Source organism: Triturus cristatus, chromosome 5_2, assembly GCF_964204655.1.
Source record: "Triturus cristatus chromosome 5_2, aTriCri1.1, whole genome shotgun sequence".
Taxonomy (NCBI): Eukaryota; Metazoa; Chordata; class Amphibia; order Caudata; family Salamandridae; genus Triturus; species Triturus cristatus.
The window spans coordinates 371,478,166-371,497,548 of record NC_140588.1 but is presented as its reverse complement, the minus strand read 5'-3'; the positions used below and the strand labels follow the sequence as shown (position 1 = coordinate 371,497,548).

At 48.2% G+C, this 19,383-nt stretch overlaps 1 protein-coding gene across 1 annotated transcript in view; it reads right to left on the bottom strand.

Annotated features, from left to right (window-relative positions):
* The window catches only part of LY86 (lymphocyte antigen 86), a 228,132-nt gene that overhangs the window by 168,807 nt on the left and 39,942 nt on the right, over positions 1-19,383 (bottom strand). The window contains exon 2 of the mRNA XM_085606613.1: positions 16,696-16,782. Coding sequence (XP_085462739.1) covers positions 16,696-16,782 — 87 coding nt within the window. The remainder of the gene's footprint in view (positions 1-16,695; positions 16,783-19,383) is intronic.

Sequence of the window (19,383 nt, the reverse complement as noted above, 5' to 3'; positions counted from 1 at the left end):
TCAATTCGGGACTATATACAGTCTCATGGAGTGTGGTTTGCGTTTGAGCAATAAAGGAAACGCTACAAGGCTTTTTGGGGATCGGACCAAACCATTTCTTTAATACATCAGCGTGATACATTTGAGTTTTTTTAGGGAATAGACGTAGTAGGTAAGTAGTCTTTCCGATTTTTCTTACAACCTCAAAAGGACCCTGACATTCTTTTCTTAGTATGTGTGAAGAAGAAGGAAGAAGGACCAATACCCAGTCACCAACCTGAAAATCCCTTAACTTTGTCCCCTTGTCATATTGTTGTTTGTGCTGTTTTTGTGTCCTTTCTAGATTGTCTTGGGCTAAAGCTCTCAGTTTGTGAAGTCTCACCTTCACCTGATTTGCATAATCTAGTAGGGCTTGTGCTTCAGAAACACCCTGTTCTTCCCAACTTTCTTTCGTAATCTCTAGGAGGGTACGCGGCCGCCTCACGAATAAGAGTTCAAATGGAGAGACACCCAAGCTGGACTGGACCGTGCTTCGCAGAACGAATAATGCCAAAGGAAGAAGCTGATCCCAATCCCTCCCATTCCCGGACAAGAGTTTCTTTAACGTGAGCTTTAAGTTCCCGTTATACCGTTCTACAAGACCGTCTGTTTGGGGATGGTATACTGATGTTTTTATGTGTTTGATATCTAAATGTTTACACACATCCTTCATAAGACGGGATACGAAAGGCGTGCCCTGGTCTGTGAGTATCTCTCTTGGAAACCCCATTCTTGAAAATACCTCTATCTGCTTCTGTGATATGGTTGTGGTAGTGGCTGCCCGTAAGAGAAGGGCTTCAGGGTATCGAGTAGCGTAATCTACGATCATAAGGACATATTAGTGTCCTGTAGCTGGCTTAGGAAGGGGTCCTATTAAATTCATCCCGATACGTTCAAATGGGCGCCCAATAATGGGTAGAGGCTGTTAAGGAGCTTTTGGAGGGATGAATGGGTTTCTTTTCTGACATATATCACATTCCTGGCATTACTTTTTAATCTGTAGATAACTGCCAGGCCAGTAAAAGTGATCTACGATCGCTTTACTATTTTTTTCAGCCCCCACATGTTCTGCCAATAGATGGGAATGGCCAAAAAAAAGGACTTGATCCCGGAACCATGTGGGTACTAATAACTGAGGATCGGCCCCTTCCTTCGCGATCCGGTATAGGAGCCCCTTTCACTCCTCAAAAGAAGGATAGCTTCTCTTTTGGTTGTTCTTGATTTCCTGTGCTCTCTGCCATGCATGTCTAAGGGATGCATCGTTTAATTGAACCCCCCTCAAATTCTTATCCATAGCCCAGGGTTCTGAAGTTAGCAGGGTGTCATGAGGGTTCTCTGACAGGGTTCCTGTTTTAAGGGCACTGGCTAAGAAGAGGGGAAAACAGGGATTATCCACCCCTAAAATCAATGGCTCAGGAAGGGACGGAAGAACCCCTACAGTGATAGTGGTCTGTGTACCTGTCTTAGTGCATACAGGTAATTGAACTACAGGATAGACCCTAATATCCCAATGAACACAGTGTATGCTAACAGTCTCCCCTGACCTGACCTTGGAAACGGGGACCACATCCTCCCGGGACACTGAATGTTTGCACCCTGAATCAAGGAGGGCTTTTATTTCTTTACTGTTCACTAAAAGACATACATAATACATATGCCCCATCTCTTGTGCATATAAGACCGATCGTGGTGCGTAACTGACGTCCATAGGCTCGTCCTCGGTTCTCTCTCTCTTCTTCCTACAGAAACTGGCTATGTGGCCCCATTCACCACACTCAAAACACTGGGGGCTAGAGGAGATGGGGTTAACAGGCCTCTCAGGTCGAGACTTTAGGAATTCTGAATGGCTCTTGGTGGGTTTCCTCTCAAACCTTGTGGACAGGGATCCTTTCTGGGGTTTCTCTGATTCTTTGGAGGTACCGCGGCACTGGGCGCGGGTAAACAAAGTGGCCATTTCGACGGCTTGATCAATGGACATGTTTGCGTGCTGCCGAAGCCACCTCTGAGTATTAGGAGGAAGGATCTCTATATATTGCTCGAGATAGATTTTGTTCATAACGTCCTCGAGGGTTGATTCTTGTGGCTTCAACCAGCGATCAGCAGCGTCCTTCCTTTTGTAGAAAAGTGTTTTGGGTGTATCACTTGCGGTTCCTCGTTCTTGCCTGAACCTGAGGCGGTGTGCCTCCTCATTTATTCCGAGGTGGTCCAGGATGTATTGTTTTACTACTCCGTAAGCAGCTGTGCCGTCTCTGTTAATGGTCTGGTAAGCTGCCTGAGTCTCTGCTGTGAGCAACGGTGCTAAATAAAAAGGCCAGCGATCGGTGGGCCACCCACTGGCCCTAGCTGCTCTTTCAAAGTTCAAAAAGAACGCTATGGGGTCCTCTCCAGGTACATATTTTTGAAGCGGAACTACAGTACCAGGTGGGGCAGAGCCTCTCCCTTGTCCCAGGCCCATCAGAAGTTAGTTCTGCCCTTCTGCCAATTTGGTCATATTGTCCGCCTGGGCCTGTATAGCTGCTGAGAAGGCTGCTCTGTCCAATACAGCCTGATTGGTGCTTCTTTCAATGGCCCATTCTAATTTGGATTGGCCTTCCTTTAACTGGTATATAAGATTCTCCACCGTGTGGCTATGGAGGCATTGCCCGCATTCTCCACCACTTGTCGGGTAAGGGGTCGTTACCCGTATGGAAGGCAAAAAAAAATGACTAATGATAGAGTTCCACACGTTTTATTGGTTTATGCACACGTGACAGTGATAATATAGGAGGTTTCCTTATTGGGCTATTTCAGTCGTCACCAAGAGTCTTTCCGAGTTTGGGGAGTTCGTTCTTGTTTTCACTTTCTTCCTGGGATTCGGTCTCGGTTTAGGGAGCAGCCCGGATGCGAATAAAGAAAACAACAAAAAACGTTGGATTAGTGATTTAGGAAGTCAGTACTTCCTTATTCAGGGAACAGGAGTGAGGGAAGTATTCACCGCCAGTCCGTCACCCGGTGAACCCCGTCGTGACCTCCCTCTTTACGTAGCCCTCCCTCTCTCGTGCCCCGTGAACCCTTGAAATGTCGCCCGTACCTTAGCAAGCCACCCTCTTCCTAGAGAGTGGCTGGGCGACGCGCGGTCTTGTTGGCCTCCCGGCGGGAACTCCTCGTGAACAGCAATGACTCTGGATTTGGCGTCCTTCTCCACGGGAACTCCTACGGTCTCCTCCGGTATCCCGCTTCCGTCTTCTCTGGCAGTCCACGCCACAAACTCTTTTTTCCTGGGATTTTCCACTCCCGTGTTCCTTCGGAGGTCCGACCCTCTTGTGTTGCCCGTCTGCTCATCCGATAGGTTGGTGTTGGGTGACGTCATGGGCCATGGGTCTTGATGTTTCTTAAAGGGCTCCAGACCTGCCTGCACAGAGGGGGATATGACGTTTGTAAATGCACTCTCCGTGTCAAAGGACAGTAGTGTCCGTAGTTTATTTATGTATTTATTTAGCGATTTGTAGAGCGCCTGGTGACCCGAAGGCATCCCCGCGCTTTAAACATTTGTAGAGTTCAGAGGGGACAGGCGACCTTATTTTGGGAACAGCAGCGTTTTTAATTTTTTCCGGAACAGGAGATGGCTGGGTTCCGTCCTCAGAGGGCGAGGAAGTGAATTCCATCCGGAGGAGACTTTTACAGAAAAGCGACGGCCGCCGGTGCGTGCCTTCCTGCATCTAGGGACGTTGGCCAGCCGCTCATTGTCCGAGCGTAGGGATCTGGGGGCTTTGTAAGGGGTGACCAGGTCTCTCAGGATAGCAGGGCCAAGACCATTGAGAAGTTTGTGTGCGATGCACAGGGCCTTAAATTCTACCCTTTGTCGAATAGGGAGCCAATGGAGGGCCTTGATCGCTGGTCTGGCTGAGACTCTGGAAGGGAGATTCAAAAGGAGCCGGGCAGCTGCATTTTGCGTGCGCTGTAGTTTCGCCATGGTGGCTTCCGGAGCTCCTAGGTAGACCATGTTACTGTAGTCTAGCCGCGCCATAATCAGACCTTGGACCAGGAGTTTCCTAGATAGGGGCGGAAGTAGTGGGAGGATCTTGCGGATGGAGCGCATGAGCCCGAAACAGATGCCTGCTGTTTTGGCTGCTTGAGTTTTCAGCGACAGCTCGGGTTCCAGCCAGACTCCTAAGGTCTTGATTTCTTGTTTTGGGGTGGGAACTTCCCCGAAAACATCTGGCCAGACCGATGAGGGGATGGATGTCCATTGCTTGCCCAGAAGCATGACTTCTGTCTTTGAGCCGTTTAGCATGAGCGATGACTCGCACATCCAGTGGTGAATTTCCTGGAGGCAATTCAGTAGGTTGTCTGGGTGTTTGTCAAGGTGTGAGAGAGAGACGACCAATTGCGTGTCGTCCGCATAACTTACTATCTTGATCCCGAAGGGGGCGACGACATCCTCAAGGGGGGCCATGTAAGCATTAAACAAAGTGGGGCTTAATGAGGACCCCTGGGTGACTCCGCTCAGGAGGGGGAGGGAGGCAGAGTGTGAATTGCCATCCCATACCTGGAACGAGCGCCCTGAAAGGAAGGATTCTATCCAAGTAATCGCGGAGCCTGCGAGCCCTGCCACGGCCAGCCGATGGAGAAGGACACGGTGGTTAACCGTGTCAAAGGCTGCGCTGAGGTCCAGGAGGATCACTGCCACTGACCCTCCTGAATCCAGAATGCACCTTGCCTCTTCCATGACAGCGAGAAGGGCGGTATCTGTGCCGTGGCCCGGGCGGAACCCAGTTTGGGACTGCCGCAGAAGGTTGTTCGATTGTAGAAACTGAGACAGTTGCCCATTGACCAGTTTCTCTGCCATTTTGCTGACGCATGGAAGGAGTGAGATTGGTCGGTAGTTTGCCATGTCGGCGGGGTCCAGATGAGGTTTTTTTAAAAGTGCCTTAACTACTGCGCTCTTCCAACTGGGGGGACCGAGCCTTGAGAGAGCGAGATGTTTATTAGTTCCGTGATCGTGGGCACGATGGCAGGGGCTACTGTTTTCAGGAATATAATGGGGGCGGGATCCAGTGGGGAGCCGCTTTTCATTTTGGCCATTGTTGAGCCTACTTCGTCCAAAGTTACTGCCCTGAAAGCGGTCAGCTGAGGATGCCTGTTGTTTCCTGTAAGGTTGGTAGATGCATCATGGTCCATGGGGTTCAGCAGGCAGGGAGGGGGGAGGGAGGCTAGGATCTGGGCGATTTTGGAATTGAAGTAGGTTGCCAGTTCGTCACTTCTATCCGCTGGGAGTGTGTTGGAGGAGGGGGGGGATGGTATTTTCAAGAGCTCTTTGGCGATGAGAAAAGATTCTCTTGCCGAGTTAGTGGAATTTTTTATTCTGGTGTCGTAGTGCGAGGTTTTAGTGATTTTCAGAGTTGACTTGTAAAGTCTCACTGACCTCTGATAGGCTTCCTTGCTGGCGTGCAGCCAGTCTTTCCTCCATAGTCGCTCTGCTTTTTTGCAGTTCTTGCGGAGAGACCGTAGTTCCAGGGTGTACCAGGGGGCTGAACCTAGTTTCCCGTTTTTGTCCTCACGGGATTTTATGGGGAGGATGGAGTCCAGTGATGTGGAAATCCACTCCCTGAATTTACTATCTGCGGTGACCGGATCTTCCGAAGGGGTGGGGGTAGTAGAGTTCAGGGTTGTGGACCATTCCTCCGCGGAGAGTCTGGACCAAGCCCTGTCCCTGGTATAGGTCCTGGGTTTGTGGGGTTTCTTAAAGGCTCCTGGTAATTGAAGAGGGACCATGAAGTGGTCCGTCCACGGGAGGGGGAGGGACTCTTTGGCTTTGAGGGTGGGGATGTTAGTAAACACCGGGTCGAGCAAGTGGCCTTTGATGTGTGTGGCTCCAGAGTTGGTGAGGTGGAGACCATAGGCAGCCAATTCTGAAATCAATTCGACTGCCCCTGTGTCTAGGGGGTCATCGAAGTGTATATTGAGGTCTCCTAGTATCGAGAAGTTAGATGTGGAGTGGGCCTGAGAGGCTATGGACTCTAGGAGAGCGTTGGTAAAAGGGCCCGCATGGCCAGGGGAACGTTAGACTAGGAGGCCTGACAATGAGCTAGTCGGCGCTAGCTGGATTGTGAAGTACAGGCTTTCGGAGTCCAGGATATGAGCGTCATTGGTTCTACAGGAGAAGTAGTTCCGGTGGATGATGGCCAGTCCTCCTCCTCTGCCTGATGGACGAGGTTGGGACTGGATGAGGAATCCCGGAGGGAGGGCTAGCACAACATCTGAATCCGAATGGTCCGTGAGCCATGTTTCAGAGAGGAATAGAATGTCTAGCTCGTGGTCTTCCATTAGGTGGTTGATGAGCAGCGCATGCCTAGGGAGTGAGCGACAATTCAGAGTAGCCAGTTTCAGCGTCGGAGGACTGCCGGGAGACCTAGGGAGTTGCAGCTGAGCTGGACGGCAGAGTGAACAGTTAAAAAATGGTCCTTCTAGCCCGTGAACATAATTGCATGAACTGTCGTTGGAGGGTCTGAGACTGAGGAGGTCCCGACGCGAATAGCTTACCCTACTGGATGCTGGGTCCGGCATGGGTTCTGACCCTGAGCCCGGCCGAGTGCGGACGGGCGCAGACGGGCTTGCCTTAGGCGCGGCCTCGGCGCGCAAATGGCGCTCCCGCTGCGCTCGTCCGCTGCGCTGGTATGGCCGACACATTTGAGGCGGGGAGGGGGAGGGCGTGGCCTCGTTGTGGGCGTGTCTACGCCTTCGAGCCGCGATGGCGGTTAGAGGGGTTTCCCTGTCTCAGCAATAAGATCCACCGTATCAGGGTTTGTCAGGAGGGCTGCTCGGCGCGTTTAGCAAGCGCTTCAAGCGAAGGTGAGTTCGTTTTTAAAAGCAGTGATAAATGCAGGTAAATTTTTTAAAAACAGAGCAAAATACAGTCCTCCGGCTTCCGCCTCAGAGGTCAACAATAATAATGAGGAGCGCTTTCAATCAGCTTTTAAGTAGTGCTCGGAGTGGGCGTGGCCTCGTTGTGGGCGTGTCTACGCCTTCGAGCCGCGATGGTGGTTAGAGGGGTTTCAAATGCAGGTACATTTTTAAAAATTATCGGACTATCGGACTCGTGACAACATATTTCAGCCTAAGCAGTGGCCTGTGTAAGCTATGTTAAAAGAGAGGCCTGACTGCTGCAATCTGAAACTATTTGCTAGAGTGAGCTATGCTTGAACTTCCTCAAAGGAGGGAACCTAGGGATTGTTTTTGACAGCAACTTTGCTCTGTGATCTGCAGGTTGACGCAATAGCATGCAACCCTATATTCTTGGAAAAGTCCTCCTGTCATAGACTTGAGTTAAGTAGAATCTTCATCTTGGCACACCTCAACAGCTGTAATATCATCTACTCGGGTCTTAAAAAAAACTCATTGACTGTCTACAAAGAAATAAGGATTCTGATTATGCTTTATCCTATGTTAGCAATACCACATGTAATTTGCTCTTAATACTCTCCATTAGCTCCAAGTCAATGCTCAGCCTAACTGCTGAAGCAGGCAAATGTCTACCCCACCAGCCACATCTCACCACATCTCACCACATCTCTGTCTCAATGAAGGTCCGTCATAGAAACCAACGAATGTTCAAGTGGGTGAAGCACATAGGCAGATTACTGGGTGTGCAAGTATTTAGAATTCTCGAGCCCCAACCTGAGATCTGAATCCAACCACATGTGGTTCAGGAAATGTTCAGACTGGCCTTTAATTGTACTCAACTCATGGCTATGCACATGATCAACTGGACTCTAACCTCCCTTCCCTAACAGCTGCCTCATTTTCCTTTACTCTGTTTAGTACTCTGAAATTACAGAAAGGAGATATGCAGCACTGTAACACTTCAAAAGAAATAATCATTGGGTGCTGCCATGTAACTGACGCAACCTCTACCTGCAAACAGCGGATATTTTGGCCTACACACATTGATCCTGGTGGTTTAAATCCTGTCTGTAGAAGGAGTTTGCTGCCCTGGCCAATGAAGTAGGAGTCTGCCAATCTTTCCAGTCTAGTATGAGTTGCTACTGCAAGGTCTAAATGCTGACTTGAGTGACAGCAGAGGCTGTTAAAACATTTGATTGGACAGTGTCCGTAAAATCACATACACAACATGCTGAGGTTTTACATATGGTGCTTGTGTAATGGTAACATCTTAGCCCTTTGTGGACAGGGCTGGCCTAATGAGACTGCCTTACTGCATTTTCCTCCTTGGACTTTGCGTTCCGCAGCTTTCGGAGTGCGGGAGGGTCTTGGGCTTCTGTTTTACACAGTACACCTGATCTTCACATTTCTTCAGCATTATTTGGGCTGTAATGGTCCTAAGGATCTGCCTACTGGTGCTTAAGAAGCAAGCTTCTCAGCCCTGCGGAGGGCTTGGAAGTGCAGTACACAGTCCCTGTCAGAGCATCTGTTGCTTATATCACGAAGCTTGGCTGGGTGCTACCTTGGAGGACAGAAAAAATAAATTGGTGGTTGTAAGGAAGGGACTTGTTTTCCAATTATTTGCCAGTGATGCAGAAGAACCTGAGAGCCTGTGTAAACACTTATCATAGGTCATAATCAGGTAGCAGCTCACTGACATCACTGCAGCCCAGTGGTGGGTCCCAGGAGGAGTAGTATGCTGGGGTAGCTCATTTCAACTTCTTCATCAATAGTAAAGATAGACCATGAAAATTAAGCCTCAACCACCATCCTTGAGAAAACACCACAATCCTTGCAAACAATCTTTTAGAAGGTACTACAGACCAGTTGCTTTATCCAGCTGATAACATTTGTTTTCGTGATTTCAATATTGAAACAATATAAAAAACAATACCACTGCCCCATTACAAGCCTTTCTTGAAGAAAAACCTCTTACCCATAACTCCAAGCTCTTTGCATATACAAATGGATGTAATATAGACCTATAATTTCCAAAAATGATCTGGTACAATCTATCTGTCCATGTCAAGTGGAATGGTGAAACCACTACTTCACTACTTTTACCACAACCTCATCGCTCCTCCCCTTATTACTAAACCCATAACAGCTGAAATGGTATGAAGGAACCTAAACATTATCAACCCTGCAACCTTCAATTAGAGGCCTTGCACCCGTTGAAAAGAAAATAAATAAACAAGTAGTAATCTCCCTGGGACAGTCAGCAAACTAACTCCCAAAAATTCATTGTAAAAAAATGGAACATACAGGGAGGAAATACCCTCCTGGAAATAATCTCATACTTTTTAGAAAAGTCAGAAGCTCTGTGCAAAACCAAATTTTCTTTATCGCAAGCAAACTGAACAAGACCTGGAATCATCGCAGAGATTTATTTAATATGCTACGGCAACAGTCCTCTATCTCTTATGAGTTTTGCAATTTGCCCAAGAGTAATCCTGCTAGATTATCTGGTAAAGTGTAGGGACAATGCCAACTTTTGACAGGAAACGTGGTGGGCTGTAACCCAAGAAGCAAGAAGCACATGCGCATTACATGAGGATTGTGCATTCTGGGCAACAATCACTTCTGTGAAATGCACAGGATTATTTGTTGTCAGTGGCTTCTTCCACTTCTTTCAGCATGAATGGACACACACAAGAATCCACATTATGGGCCGGATTCACAAAGGTAAAATGAGACGAAAGTCTAACTTTACGACTTTTGGTATTCACAAAGCGCGTTTACAAGTAGTAAATGCCCTTTGTGAATACCGAAAGTCTTAAAGTTAGACTTTCGTCTCACTTTACTTTTGTGAATTGGGCCCTATATATTTAAAACATTATTTAAATCAATGTCCGAATCTGGTGCAAATAATGAGGATAGGTGTAATTATAAAAACAAACAATACAGTGGAAAAGAAAATGATTAATATACAATATAAGAATTAAAATATTGTAATGGTGTTTCAGAATTTCATTGCAGGAAAAGATGGAGTTAGCATCTGTTCTCCAGCCCCTCCCTTATTGTCCCTTCATAAGCTGCCTTAACACTAAAAGGGCATGTATGAGTTTTTAAGATGGCCTCTGGCCTGCATACATCAGCCAAACAACTGTCATGATGTCCTGTACTAAGAAGGGCATTCTCTGTCTGTCTCTCTGTCTCCGTGCTCCTGAGGTTGTGGCATTCCCAGCAAGCTGATACGGCCAGGAGGGCCTTCCTGAAGTATGAATGCAGCTTTGCTTACAGCAGCAGTGTGGAAGTTAAAGACAATTCAAGCTAAAACACTAACAGAATATTAACAAGCATTTACAATGCAATGGTCTCGGCATTGTTTAAGTTAGAGCTATTGGCATTGCTCATGACATTATTTTTGTTTATGTTTTTAAAACATTTAAAGAAACGGCATTGTTATTTACAATGTCAATAGCTTAATCACTCTCAAATGCGAGACCTATTGCATTTGCACCCACACACAGAGCCACACACCCAAAGCCACCCACACACACAGAGCCACCCACACAGAGCCACTCACATAGAGCAACCCACACACAAATAGAGCCACCCATAGAGCCACCCACAGAGCCACCTACACACACACACAGAGTTACCCACACACAGACAGACCCACCACGCATAGAGCCACCTACAAAAAAGCCACCCACACACACAGAGCCACCCACACAGAGCCACCCACACAGAGCCACCCACACAGAGCCACCCCCACACGCACACACAGACCCTCCCCCACACACACAGAGCCACCCACACACACAGCCACCCACACACACAGCCACCCACACACACAACCACCCACACACACACACACAGAGCCACCCCCACACAGAGCCACCCCCACACAGAGCTACATGGTGTGAGGTGAGGGTGGGAGGGGGGCTGGGGGATCGGAGGGTCGGGGAGGGGGGCCGTTTAGCAGGGTGGCATAAAGGTGCGGACAGCTGCAGGGCCACGGTGGTGCATAAGAGCCGGGAGGGCGAGGGTGAAGCGCTCTCTGGGGAGGGATGAGGGTCGCGGTACAGGGAGCAATGCTGGAGAGGGCGGGGGTGGTTGCACTTGGTGATAGCTGAGCTGCAGATTGCTGCTGCACCCCGGCTTCGCCCGTTGCATAGGGGACCCATGCGGCCTTTAGCGGGGGGTCGGTCACGGTGGTGCTCAGGAGCAACAGGGGGAAGACCTGGGGGTAGGCAGGAGTTGCGTGGTATTTATCCTGAAGCCTTTAGTCCTTAAGAGGCCGGTTGGGTGGGTCACAGTTTCAGCGGGGCGCCCGGGAGCCATTGGGCAGGGGGAGGTAGGTGATGGCCGGGAGGGGCCAAGGAGTGTATGGTAATAGAGGAGGCGGGAAGGGCCGAAGGAGACCAGTGCAAGTGGCGCCGATCAGACTGTCACCTAATGCCAGCCAAATGGGAAATGATTTAGCATTTTGTGGATGTAAAATGCATCACTTTGGAGAGCTATTGAGTGTCGTCGAAATGCACAGCCAAAACAAATGTAAAGAGATGTTGGGTTTACTACTCGGTCTTCTTCCATGTGCACCTACATTATTTTTGTACCACACGGTTTCTCACGAAAAGAATGAACATAAAGAGATGTAATATGTCCGAAGTTGGTGATAGCCTGATCAGCCCCAAAGCCCTTGATGACGTGTACCTAGCGCCTAACACAACCCCATCGGTGAGCGCACTGTGTAAGGACTCCACACATAAAATTACGTGCACACCAGCCACCTCGTTTCTGATCACCACAAGCCTCAAGAGTGTGAAGCCTCTACAGTCACTGCATCCTAAACCCTCCACCCATGCATTACCTAGACCAACATACTTCCTCTCCCATTCATCTGTCTGTGTGCTCTACCACAGTCACCAAGTATCCCGGGAAACTGTCTCACGCCCACTAAGTCCCTTTGTAACATCAAAACAAGCCCCCCCCTTGCTCCAGACCACTGTTTGCTGACGTGTCGTTTTAAGCCATGCTAGCGTCGCTCCCAACTCCAGGGTAGGGTATTTGTGGAGCCAGGGTAGGGAAAGGGGCATCTGTGGAGCCAGGGTAGGGTATTTGTGGAGCCAGGGTAGGGAAAGGGGCCTCTGTGCAGTCAGTTCTCTGTTGGACCGGTCATAGGGATGGAGCCTCCTAGAGATAGAGGCATGGCACGGGTCACTCACAGAGACAGAGGCAGGCTCTGCCGGAGTCCATTCATTGAATGGTCTCCGGAAGCACCAGGACCCCTCCCATCCTCCCCGCACTCACTTGTCCTTCTCGGTGCCGAAGATGGAGGCCAGGTACTCCGCCATCTTCCTCCGCCCGCCCGGACAACTAGATCACTCCTGGCGCCGCCACGCGATCAGCGCGTCATCAACGGCGGCCCGTGCGCAGGGTCAGCGCGAATCGTGTACGTCACAAAGGGCAGCGGGTGAGTACGTCAGAGGAGCGCACCCGGGAGCCGGCGATGTCACGAGGGGGCGGGAGCAGCTACGCATTGCCAGGAGCAAGGGTCCTGCCGAGGTAAGTTCAGCGACACAGAAGACGGACAAGGCAACGAGGAGGAAGCTGCCCGCGCCTCACTTACTTATCAATGCGCTTTTATAGCACCCACGTGGACCTTACCCAGAGGTGCTATGGCGCTTTAAAAAATAAATGTGTTACATTGTATTACTCGAGTATATATTGGGGCAGTTACGATACATAAAGATTATTGAAGCACACCAGCCATGGTTTCAGTGTATGAATGAGTGACAATTTTCTGCTGTGTGAATACTTCGAGTTCCACTTCCTCCTGAGTAAATCAAAGCAATGATTAGTATGTGCGTGCCTGTGGGTTTTCATTTTATCGATCTGTCAGAGTGGCGGTCTATCTCAGATTGTCACCCATATAGCACATGCCAGGGCTCAAGCCCTAAACAAGCATTAACAAGCACACCACTGCCTAAGCACACCACTGCCTTTCTCCGAGGCGAAGCAGAAATGCCTCGGAGAAAGGCAGCGGCAATTCCGGATTCGGGGCGTGTTTTTCTTTTCGAAAAGTAGCAAAAAACACATTCGGACGGGGCCTGTTCGGAGAGACAAACCTCTTCTCCAATGGCTGGCCAGCATTCAAGAGGCCAGCCAATGGAGAAGAGGGGAGAAGAGGGGCGGGTTCAAGCCCCTCTTCTCCAAGTCATTCAATCTCGCGAGCGAGACTGCGCAAGCGCAGCCTTCGCTAGCCGAGACCTAAAAAGTGTAAAACAGCTCCAGCTAAAACAATGTAAAGGGTGCAGCAGCGCTCTCTGCACCACAGCGTTTACCTGGACTGGACTGTCAGCGAGTCCGCGCCCAGGTGCACAGTAATTACCAGGCCGGTGTGCAGCGCTCTATGTTCCGATAATTAGATTTAATTACCAAATAGTTGTATGCTCCAACCAACAGTGGAATAACTTTCATAACTGAGACCATAGTATTTTCAGGTGCCACATGTTGTAGGGATCAGCTGGGTCCTGATGAAAGCCGCAAGCCAAGTGACATTTAGGCTATATTAAACCGGCTAAAACATGTTGACCAAAGGATGCAGGAGTCAATAGCCACTCCCTTGGCCTCCTACCGTGTTTTTAATTAGCCAAGCATACCCCAAAAATAAAATTAGAAGGGTTCACCTGTAGCAGATTTTTACCATTTGCAGATCCCTCCTTTTCTCAGTAACAACAAAGTGCTCCCTCAAAGAGGGAGGTAGAGCTGTCGGGGGGGGGGGGGGGGCAGCTGGAACACGGGGGGGTGGGTTTCCGAGACTTGGGCTCCTTGGGCGTTTTGGGCTGGTTGGGCTCCTTTTGGGCTGGTGGGATTTATAGCCGGACATTTTGTGTGGCGACTCACCATTTCAGTGGATCGTGACACAACGGCCAGCTGGGTTGGTTGGTGCGAGCTTTGTCCTGCCCTCCCTCCCTAGGAGTTGGTGGGCTCCCACCCCTCTTTTGGGGGTGTCGTTTCTGGTTTGGAAGCCGGGGGGTGGGTTTCTTGGGGACAGGTGCATCAGGGGGGATGTTTTGTTTGGGGTTTGCCGCTGGAACAGGTGCTGGTGTGGTGCGCTAGGGTTTGGGGGCGTTTTTCCTAGGTCATGGGGGACATATACTGAGTTATGGCTACGGTGGGGTAGAACATACGAAGTTACCTAGTTAGGTAGGGTAGGAAAGTTAGCAATTGTAAGTTGTGTTATGATTGTTGCAGGGGGGGAAACAATTTTAGGGGAGGGGGTGGGGGGCCAGATAGGAAGGCTATATTTAGTGAGGATTAGTTTTGTACGGCACAGGCCAAGGTATGTTTTTATGTAAGGTGCACCTGTTTCCAATAAAGCGGCCTTTTTCACACCAACAAGCTAGCCTGTGGTCTGTGCTGCCCCCTGTAGGGCCCAATTAGATGTACTGGACGTAGGACTCAATGATGAAGTATGCCACACAGAAGTGTGGGTGAGAGTGGACTATTTGCCCAGGAATAGGTTACACTTTTCTTGTATAAAAAAAGATTTTTCAGCAGAAGGCCTCCTCCTGTAGTTTTAAGGTTAATATTCGGGAACCAGTTTGTTAAGAAAATGTCCGCCTCTCCTGACCTGACTCCCAGGCTACATTGAAATCTTCCACCGAATTCTTATTAATTTTCATGTTTTGTGCTATTTTATTCTTAGGGTTCAACAAAGTTGTGCTGCAATTACAGAAGAGTATTACATCTCCATTCTGTGCTTGTTCCTGCCTTAATAGGAGGCCACCATTCACCATATTCTCGCCCTTCAAAAACATCCCTGTGATAAAGGTATGACTAGCAATTAAGCACCAGTTGTACACATGCTTGTTTGGGTTCGCTCCATCAATAGCTATTGTGTAAGGTGGAATAAAATATTCATTATCTGCTCACAGCAGCGGCTGGTGCAGGAAAGCGCTGGTTGCAGGGCGAGGGGTATATGGACAGATGACGGAATAGGGTAAATAAAATAAATAAAGAACTCCTTTTCCGTCATCTGTCAACATCCCCCCACAGCGCCCCACCCTGCCCCAATGCCCACCACGCTTACCTGCACCGGCCGCTGCTGTCTGCTCAACTGGATTGTACCAATGTCATATGTCTTCCAGACAACGCTCAAATTTTGGTGTGACCCTTAGAAGATGTGCGAGTGAAATTGCAATTTTTTAAAGCATAACTTTGGCACATTCAGCACATGTGGCAGTGACATACATTCAGGTTTACAGCTCACGCAAGACATTTTCTGCTTGAACTAGTCCTCCATGAAAAAACTAAGTAGAAATAAAACTTCCTGAAATACGTGAAAACCAATAATCGGGATTTAAAGTAGGTTTCATTCAAGTAAAAAATGACATCCTGGCCTAAATGAAATGCCAAACACTGGAATTTTGGAACATTTCAGACCTGCCAACTCACAGGATGCCACCATGTGACACACATATTGGCTCCCTTCACACAGTCACTCAGAGAGTAACCAAAACCACATTGTGGAAGGGAAAACGAGCTGAAAACCCCTGTAAACAGTGGAGTTCCAGCTCGTTTTTGGTGGCTTTAAACTGCTGACGTTCAATAAGTGATGTGAAAACACCCCAGGACTTTGGCAACAGGTTTGGCAATCTTTTTTTCTATTTTTTGGAGGATGGCGCTTGGGGGCTGGGCTGGGGCAAAATAGCCTCCTGTGTACTTCTCTGTTTGAGGCCCTGCCCCTCCAAGGCCCTGCCCACTCCTCACACAGTGAAAATGTTGTTTTAGTTGGCAGGTCTGACATTTAGTGTTACGAAAGTTGCGCTGCAGCCCTTTTCTTAACTAGAGCGAGTTGTGTACCACAAACAGCAGTGAGTGGTTTCAGCACATGCCATAAAAGAAAAGTGCACGTGTGCAATGAACATGACAACTACACCGAGATTATTAGCCACAATTAAATCCCAGTTTTTGAGTTCCAGATATGACATTATTTGTGAGCATTTAAATTATGTGATAGCATTGCATCTGAACGGTAGATGTGTACATTTCCCTAGAATTATGGAAAATAAATGTAGCATCAGGGTCGGCTCCTCCGTTATGGCGGAGGAGCGTCGCCCCACTGCTTTTAAGCAGTAAGAAACATAAAATGACAATAACTTGGAGTTATTGTCATTTAATGTTTAGTGTCCTGCTGCTTTGCGGGCAGAGGCAGGGGAGGAGGGGAGGAGTGGTTTGCCCACTCCTAAAATGCGCAATAACTGTTTGGTCGGCCCTCTCTGGCCGCCCAAAACATTCATGCGCACTTCCCTGTTCTCCATGCAGCCTGCATAACTGCCTGCATGGAGAACATGCCCACCCCTCCTTCCCCTGGCTGAGCGCCATGTCACGGTGCTCATACTAATCACAACGCTGCATTGCAGCATTGCGATTGGCTTAGGGGAGGGAGCCTAGCTGCCTGCTTCCTGCTCCTGTCGGAGGCAGGAGAGAAGGAGCAGAGAAGACGCTGGACCTGGCCTCGAGGTACGTTTTTTAAATTTTCGACCCCCCACGCAACAACTGGCCCCCCCACCTCTCCTGTGCCCGGCCCGCCACCCGCGACCCATGCCGGCCGCGACTGAGTAGCATTGGGTACACAGTTTATGGCGCTTTCAGTACAAGAGGGTGAGAGATAGTGGAACCACTATGAACAAGTTTCACTACACAAGTATGTGAGGTGAAAAGGTCCCACAGTGCAAACTTGACGCATAGATGCACTTTTAAAAAACAATGCTTCTCATTAAGAACGTCTTATTCACTTACTTAAAAGAAGAGCGAGTTTCATGTTCTCGATTCCTGATGGGGTCAAGAAACAAGGCTCAAAGCTGAAACCAAGATCTTGCACTGGATCTGTCAAGCAGAGAGACAACACGGAGTTAGGATCATTCAAAATAAAATACAAGAATGTTCATGAACATTTCTGTAAACGGAGAAAATAACTTCTGGTCAATATTACCCCAAAGCAGTAGCCCCAGTGAAAATATTATCACAAGTCCTCAACCCATGCTGACATTAGTTGACATTCAATATATGCTGACACAAGATAAGAAAGTGGGTGAAAGATTCCCCTTGTCATGTGTACCTTCACACAGGCAACAAATCTCTCTCAAACTTATCTTTAAAAATACATTGATAACAAGCCTCTTAAAAACTCCAAAAGAGAGGATCTCCCTTTTTGAGCTTTGAGTGGTTCTGTAGCATCAGTGCTTAAATTGTAAAAAAAAAACATAAGTGCCTGGGCACTTGTCATGAGGCAACTGAAGCTTGCACCTCCCCTTGCCGCCCCTGAAAGTGCTGCCAATGACAGCACCAACATAACTACTAACCACCCCTCTCGTGTGGCAATTCAGACTATTCCAGGCCCCTAAAGCTATAAGAGAGGCGTGAGCAGCAGGTATTTGTGATTTTTAATGTACATTGAATAAATAAACAACTGTTGTTGTCCTCATTTCTTAATTATATATCGCCAACATGTGGCAGACCGTCATAAGTGCCAGTGTTGACAAAATGTGCTGGTGCCGAGTACCGGAAACAACCGGCTCATATTAAGCACTGTGTAGCATCCACATGTCTGAGGCTTATAGGCACTGGCTGACCCTTGACACGTCCTTGCCTGAATGTGTTTCTAGTGTTAGAATAATCTGTCTGTCAGCAGTGGTGATTGCAGTGAGTGTCTAGTAAAGTGCAGGGGACACCATTGGCCTTTGAGAAACATCCAATCAGTGCCTGAATGATGATGGGCAAGAAGAAGGAACCATAACAGTTCGGGTTTGCCAGCCAGGCAGGTCATAATCCCATCGAGGTTGGTGCCTTGAATTCTTATGCCACTTGATCTTTGGGGCAGGGATTGATGGAGGCAGAGGAGAACGGCGACGATGGCATCGGAATCTCTAGTGTTCTTGGGATTTTCCCAGATTGCAATTAGTCTGGGTCATCGCCTATTCTGGGATGAAAACCTGATTTAATTGCCAGAGAGGAGGTTGTATTTTTCGAGCGATGAAACCAGAAATGTAACTCAAGTCTCCCTTTCCAATGAGCTTCCTCCGAAGGTGGCCCTTTTAATTGAATCTTGCAGTTTGCTTGGGTCCGGTTGATCAAGTCCCTGGGGGCATATTATCAAGCACGACGTTGAAATTATCACCGCTTTAGCGGCAGGAAACTGCATCTAAAGCGGCGATAATGGGCTTGATAATATGCCCTTGAGAATTCCCATAGAAGCCCATGTTCTGGTGTCAACATGGGCTTCTATGGGAATTCTTTGCGGCATATTATCAAGCCCATTATCGCCGCTTTTAGCGGCAGTTTTCTGCCGCTAAAGTGGCGATAATTGTAACGCTGGCCTTGATAATATGGCCCTTGGGGGCATATCATCAAGGGGCGATGATAATATTATTGCCGTTTTAGAGCCCGTTTTCGGGCGAAAAGCGGCAATAATATTATCGCATTATCATCAAGGGCACGCTAGCGAGTGATTCTTTGACGTATTGCCCCTTTTTCACACGCCTAGCCTCGCATCGATAATGAGATGCAAAAGAGGCATGGCTGTGAAAACAACATGGGATGATATCGCGAAGGCAGCTTCGCGATATTATCAAGAAGGGTTAGCGATATATAAAATCGCGTTAAGTATGCCTTAACGCAGGAATTTAACGTCTGTTAAATTCCTGACTAAGGCATACCTAACATGGGGGGTGGATTGTGTGGCTAACACCACAGACCCTATCATCGAGGATATCGCAGTTTTCCACCATGGAAAACGGCGATATCCCAACTATCTCTGGAATTTTTATCGCCTCGGCGATGCGTGTTGTTGATAACTCGCTAACCGGGCGATACATTCCCGAGATAGCCGGCGATAAATATGCAGGCGCTAAGCGCGCTTTGCGATATTTATCGGCGGCCCTTGATAATATGCACCTGTGTTCTTTAGTAGTGACTTAATGTAGGATTTTAGTTTATCGGGGAACACCCGTCCTTAAAGACATGAGATTACTAATCACTCTGGCCACTGTGAAGCATGCAATGGCAAGGGAACATTTTTAAATATATTTGGATAGCACTAGTCGTCGCTGATCCAGTGATCGTACCAGCCTTGATACATTCAAATGTTTCTTTTACGAAAACTGTATTGAACATTCAGAGTTTATGCTTTGTACTTTTACTGCTACAATTCAGACTCGAATGGCAAGGTGAAGTTGATCATTGCTTTAGAATGGAAGCGAACTTGCAGGTTGCTAGTTCTTGCAGAGCTCTTGAAAGTGGCTTGCACAGTTAGTGATAGAAGTCTGGCTCATGAAATTCAGAGTTGCATTTGAAGAGTTCTTTTTCACTTTCTTGAGAGTTGCTTTGCAGGCTGCCTACTGTTGCTGGAGTTGGTTTTCCATGTTCTGATAATGTTATTTTCTCCACAGTCTTTCAAGGGTTCAGAACTTGATATAATGGTTGAGTTAG